This window comes from Penaeus chinensis, chromosome 9, assembly GCF_019202785.1.
Source record: "Penaeus chinensis breed Huanghai No. 1 chromosome 9, ASM1920278v2, whole genome shotgun sequence".
In the NCBI taxonomy this organism is placed as follows: domain Eukaryota; kingdom Metazoa; phylum Arthropoda; class Malacostraca; order Decapoda; family Penaeidae; genus Penaeus; species Penaeus chinensis.
The window spans coordinates 1,570,328-1,577,197 of record NC_061827.1 but is presented as its reverse complement, the minus strand read 5'-3'; the positions used below and the strand labels follow the sequence as shown (position 1 = coordinate 1,577,197).

At 34.9% G+C, this 6,870-nt stretch overlaps 1 protein-coding gene across 3 annotated transcripts in view; it reads left to right on the top strand.

Annotated features, from left to right (window-relative positions):
* The first annotated feature begins 867 nt into the window (after positions 1-867).
* The window catches only part of LOC125029010 (cyclin-dependent kinase 8-like), a 24,889-nt gene continuing 18,886 nt past the window's right edge, over positions 868-6,870 (top strand). For 2 of the 3 annotated variants that reach the window (XM_047618715.1, XM_047618716.1), the window contains exons 1-10: positions 868-1,059; positions 2,752-2,827; positions 3,190-3,300; positions 3,500-3,640; positions 3,854-4,043; positions 4,672-4,786; positions 5,069-5,167; positions 5,328-5,400; positions 5,641-5,738; positions 5,869-5,950. In XM_047618715.1, coding sequence (XP_047474671.1) covers positions 875-1,059; positions 2,752-2,827; positions 3,190-3,300; positions 3,500-3,640; positions 3,854-4,043; positions 4,672-4,786; positions 5,069-5,167; positions 5,328-5,400; positions 5,641-5,738; positions 5,869-5,950 — 1,170 coding nt within the window. In that variant the 5' untranslated portion in view covers positions 868-874. The remainder of the gene's footprint in view (positions 1,060-2,751; positions 2,828-3,189; positions 3,301-3,499; positions 3,641-3,853; positions 4,044-4,671; positions 4,787-5,068; positions 5,168-5,327; positions 5,401-5,640; positions 5,739-5,868; positions 5,951-6,870) is intronic. The other variant, XM_047618713.1, reaches the window with a different exon arrangement.

The window sequence follows — 6,870 nt, the reverse complement described above, 5'->3', positions numbered from 1 at the left end:
GAAATCCTCAATTTCTGGGACCTAGCAAAGTCACGGAAAAGGAGGCTATTCTCGCTGCCAGCATCAGCTCCTGAGCCATGAGGACCGACAGACATCTCGTAGCCAGCTCGATCACAGCCGGATACCGCATTGAAGTCTCCCAGAATACGAATATCTCGCTGAGGACATCTGTCTGCCACAGATGCAATTTTGGCGTAAAACATCTCTTTCACCTCAACCCTCGGTAGTTGAGGTCACTCCAGTCGATGAGCGTATACAGCAATAAGAGACATGAAGCCAAATGAAAGCTTCAGTCTCAATACCATAATACGCTCATCGACGGGAGTGACCTCAACTACCGAGGGTTGAAGTCTGCTGGAGATGGCTATGGCTACTCCCTGGAGATAACAATAACAATAATAATATTGATAATAATAATTATAATTACAGTAATGATAATAACAACAATGATGATAATAAGGATAACGATGATGATAATAACAACAACAGTAATAATGATTATGATAATAATAACAATAATGATTATAATGATAATAATAACAACATTAATGATGATAATGATGATGATGATGATGATGATAATAATAATAATAATAATAATAATAATAATAATAATAATAATAATAATAATAGTAATAATGATACTGATAATAATAATGATAATAATAATAATAATGATAATAATAACAATGATAATGATGATGATGATGACAAAAATGAGGATGATAATAATAATAGCAATAATGATGGCAGCAATGATATTGCTCATGACATTAATAACAAAAACGATACTAATAACACCAAGACCAACAGCAGGAACGGAATAACACGAACAACCCCCAAGCCAAAGCCGGGGCCGCGGCGCAGTCCACGCATGCGCAGACGGACACGTAAACAAACCGAGGCCTTTCGCGCTGCTCCCTCGCTCGCCATGGATTATGAGTGGAAAGAGAAATTGAACAACGAGAGGGCCAAAGTCGAGGATTTGTTTAGTTACGAGGGTTGCAAGGTCGGCAGGGGAACGTATGGACACGTGTATAAGGCGAAGAGGAAGGATGGGTAAGGGTGAATGATGGAATTCGTGGGTCGTGGTTGATTTTTTTTTTTTATTATTATTATTTTTTTTTTTTTAAGTTCGGGTCTGGGTTAATTTTTTGTTTTTGTTTTGTTTTGTTTTGTTTTGTTTTGTTTTGTTGTTTTTCTCTTTGGTGTTGTTTTCGTTGAGGTTGATGTATTATTTCGGGTAAGTGTTTAGCGACTATTATGTAGGGATGTTCTGAAGGGGACTCTTTTTTCTCTTTGTTGCAATTATGTTGATCAGTCTAAATCTACTTGAAACTCGAGCTGGTTTGTAGGGAATCAGTCTGCAATCTACAATCTTGCATCTTCTTTCTTGTTTGTCCTCTTCAATCTTTTCAATAATCTCTAAATGTGTTTCATATCTACAATCAGTCTTTGTTCTCCAGGCTTGTCTATTGTCAACAACCAGTCGGTATTTGAGTAATGAATTTTAAATTACAGTTTTGACTATTCCCTGCCACCTTGAAACCACCCCATTAGTGGTTCATTGTGAAGATATACTCATGTGGTTTCCACTCTCCATGCCCCAGCAGAGGCCAATATACCTCTGCCACAAATGTTCTGGTTAGGAAAAGTTTAGGCTGGTTCCTTCGTCAAGACCAAATTTCATTGGAGGTCAGCAAATTCACATCTTGCCAGGATGTTCGTGGCGGAGACTCCGTGGCCTTTGCCAGAGCACTAGCAAGTGGGAGGCGTGTGGCATATGCAGGAGTCTTGTAAAATTTACCTTTACTTATATTTATTTTTAACTTCTCAGTTGAAATTCTCTTAGATGAACATTTTTAATTGATATGATGATTCCTTTACTATTCTTATACTGAAAATCTGCTGAAAATCATTTTCTTTTGTCTATCTATTATGTGAGTGTTCATTCATTCTGTAGACCCTAATGTTTTTTATTAAAACTGACAAGCTGATCACTGTGATGTATAACTAGCCCTTGCCTTTTGAATTCAGGGGAAGATCAGATATGTGTAATCCCTTATCCTCAAAATCTGAGGCTTTACAGTAGGAATGCACTAACCTGAATTTTAGTGTGTCCAGTCACTTGGACATGTCAGAGAAAACAGAGGAAGACAGAGACAGAGGAAAAGTATTATCTGTCAGACAAACATCATATTATGAATTTACTTGGTATAAGTTTGTTTGCTATAAATGGTATACTAGTATTCTAATGCCATATCATTGTTTGCCAAAGTTGACTTCTGTAAACTGATTGTTATGATAAGCTGATCATATATCTGATTATTAAAGTTATGAAATAGAAGTGAATTTCCACTTATGTCCTGAGTTTGTGGCAAGTCATATTTGACACCATTTTTGATGCACATGTTAGGCCCACTTGAGAATGGCACGTACTTGACAGGTAGAGTAAGTTAATGTAAGGGGAAAAGAATCCTGTTTGGTGTGGTTTCTTTAAGTCAATTAATGCCTTTAGAATAGTCTATCATGTGTTCCTGTTTTGGCATTTCCCTTCCATACCGATGAGAAGGCAAACTTGTATGTTTCTCTATGTATTTTGTTAGAAATTTTGCTTCTTACAAAAAGAGTAAGAGGAAAAGGCTGAGGGCAGACCTAGCTGCTTTAATATTTTTTATCATAGGGGCTACTTTGAAATATGAATTGACAGTCAATAAATGTTTAGAAAATTTTTATTTATTTCAATTTCAGGTTGGACACTAAAGAATATGCCCTCAAACAGATAGAAGGCACTGGATTGTCTATGTCAGCATGCAGGGAAATTGCAGTAAGTAGAGAATTTTATAGTGTATTCTTATTTTATTTCAAAGTGAGTCAGCCTGTTGGCTTCTGACACTCTTCATAGATCAGAAATAAAAAAACAGCACTCATAGATCTTTCCACTCTTAGTAGCATAGGGAGAAATCCCAAGCCTATTCGGAACGGTGGTGCCAAATTGCCAACTAGATACTAGAGGGGTTTTAGTTTGAAAAATCATCAAATATTGTTAGCAGAAAGTAAAGTATCCTATCTGTGCTCTAGACATTTTACATTTGTATATATTTTATGTGTCTCATTAGACATTAATACTTTAAGCTAAGATAAATATATATGTGATGACAAGTAACTAATAATAGTTTATATTTACAGTTGCTGCGAGAGTTGAAACATCCAAACGTGATAAACCTCCAGAGAGTATTCCTTTCACATGCTGACAGAAAAGTGTGGCTGTTATTTGATTATGCAGAACATGATTTGTGGGTAAGTGAACTAGGTAGTCTACTGTATTATTCTTTCAACGGAAGGTACATGATGTCATATATCTGTTAGGGACACTTGTTCCCATTTGATATTTCATACCATTTATGACGAAATTGAAGTGGTCTGCAGCATTGGGCGCAGAGTGAGTGACGTTCTCACATGAAACAAGAACACTCATTTACCTTTTCTTTTTTTTCAGCACATCATTAAGTTTCATCGAGCGTCAAAAGCCAACAAGAAAACGGTTCAGGTCACAAAGGGAATGGTCAAGTCTCTTCTATATCAAATTCTTGATGGAATTCGATATCTTCACTCCAACTGGGTTCTGCACAGAGATCTGGTAACTGTGTTTTTTGTTGTCTCTATTGTAAAGAAGCTTAAATGTTCTATATATGCAAGGATATTAACAAACCCAAAAAAAATTATATTGAAGATACAGAGGATATCATGTGAAATTTAGAATTTGATAGTACTTGACAGCAAAATGTGTGTGAATTACTTGAAATTTAAATGAACAATATTTGATAATAATGATTGATTTTTAACCTCCCAGAAACCTGCCAACATCTTAGTCATGGGTGAAGGAATAGAACGGGGGCGAGTGAAAATTGCCGATATGGGTTTTGCAAGGTTGTTTAACTCGCCACTCAAGCCTTTAGCTGACTTGGATCCTGTAGTAGTAACCTTTTGGTATCGAGCACCAGAGCTTTTGCTTGGGGCAAGACATTATACCAAAGCCATTGGTAAGCATTTGTAGAAATGTTTGGGTGCTTGGCTGGCTGGGAATGTGTGTAGTTTTGTTTTTGGTCACTGTTTTTACACGCACATAGCTTCACAAGTGCCCAGCCACTGAGGAGTCAGTTAGTAGACCTAGTGACCTCACCTAATTTCTCCCTCCTTACAGTTTTTTTGCGGAAAGTTTTTCATGTGTCATTACCATTGATGATATTTTTTTTTTTTTTTTTTTTAATATTATTATTATTATTATTATTATTATTTTGGACAATATTATTATTATAATGTCATTATAAATAGCAAAAGGTTTTTCTGAACGTCAAGGAAAAGGGGAAACTGATGAAATTAGTAATACTAGTAATTAACCCCTTGGTGATTAAGCATTTGTAGAGCCTTCTGTGTGTAAAGACAATCAACAAACTAAACTGAAAGTGGGCATGGCATGTACAGCAATGGGTTAAGATGTGAATATATTTTAATATTATGTTATTTTCCTGGTTTACATTGCAGTAAAATGCTGTAATGAAAGGTAACTTCATGAACATTAATTTATTACTAGGTAGATCATGTTGGGATAAATAATACATCTGGGTTAATTTTTATTCAACCGAAAGTTATTAAATATCCAAATTTCAGATATTTGGGCTATAGGATGCATCTTCGCAGAACTATTAACTTCAGAACCTATTTTCCATTGTCGACAAGAAGATATAAAGACTAGTAATCCATACCATCACGATCAGTTAGACAGGTTTGTATATTGCCATTAAGCAATTTTTTTTTTTCTCTAAAATGGAGCAAGAATAAGATACCCTGTGTACAGGTACTGATGATTTGCTTTGAATTAGTATTCTCAAATGGAAATTGTATGTCGAGAGGTCTTCCAGCTGTGTTGCAATCTCTAAAGGCCAGCCCTTGATCCAGCACTGAATGTATGTAATGTAGAAGCCTGCTTGATTTCAAATACTTTGTATACATTGTTTCAAAAGTAAAATGTTAAAGTTTTAAGTTCCATCTTCCTTTTTTTTTTCAGAATTTTCAATGTAATGGGATTCCCACAGGAAAAAGATTGGGTAGATATTAAGAAAATGCCTGAGCATGCAACTTTAATGAAAGATTTCAAGAAAAACAAGTAAGTATTAGTCAAATTAATTTTGATTGAAAAGAATATTGTTGACTATAAATAGTGTGTAGACTTTGCATTACTGATTCATGGGATTCCATTGAGTTGATATCTTTTATCTGCAGTGATATCATGTCCAGATTACTCACTCTCATTACTTATCCCTCAGCTATGCAAACTGTTCTCTAGTTAAATATATGGACAGACACAAGATCAAACCAGACTGCAAGGCTTTTATGTTGGTAAGCAAGGACTTTTTTTGTAATATCCTCCAATGATTGATTTATTCGGGATGAGAATAATATTTTTTTCACAGTTTTCTTTTTGTGACTGGTTTGCAAATGATAAACCCCTGTTATAGAATGCATGCACATATGCATTTTGTGAAACATTCAAAATCAATCCGAAAGAAATGTGTATATATAAGGCTTGCTACCGATTGTCGTGTCTAATGGTATAATGTCAAAACTGTTTCAATTCAGCTCCAGAAATTATTGACAATGGATCCAACTAAAAGAATTACATCTGAACTAGCAATGCAAGATCCCTATTTCTTGGAAGATCCAGTTCCTACACATGAGTAAGTTAAATTGCTAAATGTAATCACAAATGCTGATTATATAAATATATACATTTTTAATTTATTTTTTTTCCACATTTTAAAATACTCTTGTTTGAATGAAGCACATCAAATAAACTTGTCTGTTTAGTGTTTTTGCAGGTGGACCCATACCTTATCCAAAAAGAGATTTTCTGTCAGATGAAGAACAGGACGATAAGTCGGATAACAAGGTAAGAGCATCAGTCACCAGCTGCTCTGTGCAAGTTATTTGTTTTCTTGAGTAACAGGACTTGACAAAATCTTTGGAACAAAAAACATATATAAGGGCTTTTTTTAATTAAGTTCATATGTATTTCTTGTGTGTGGGGCAATTTTCCTCAACATTATGATGTATTTGGTTATGTAAGCCATCCAGATTATTATTAAGGACATTTGTTTTGGGGGGCTGGGAAGGGGTCAGATTTGTTAATCTGCTTTGTAAATGAACCGTTTTATAGAGTCACGTAGTCTAGTGTCCTCCTTGTGAGATGGGTGTCCTGGTGTGCCATATTAACTTTAGCAAATTATTCAACAGGGTTCTGTAAACATGTGATTTTGAAGATCATTGTGCTAGTACGTTTATTCAAACCGAGAGGCTTTATTGACGTTTTCCGTTTATTCAAATTACCACATTTATGTTCTTTGTTCCACATGAATTTTCTGTCAAGCACATCTGTATGTTGTGAAATGGCATTTTAATTTAGTCCATATATAGTGTTATTGTGTGTAACAAATTAAGCTATTATAGATAATATTATAACAAAGTTTATTCTGAACTTTGTTTTGATGTTGTCTTATCAGTATCAAGTACCTTTTATTTTAAGAGATTGTGATAGAGGTATTTCAATGTATTCGGCATTTTGTGCTCTTTTATAGAACTGACTCGATATTTGCTTATATACGGAGAAGAAAAAGGTTGTGTGTGTGTGTGTGTGTGTGTGTGCATTCGTATACGTATAAATATACTTGGTGCATATTATTACACACATTCATGCAATTATCCTGTTGTCTGAGTTTCTCTTTTATGCCCAGTGATTATGAGCACTAGTTGAGGACAGTATTTGCCAAGAACATTAGTTGTTATTTAAGTGTGTTTGTGGCTTACTGCAGC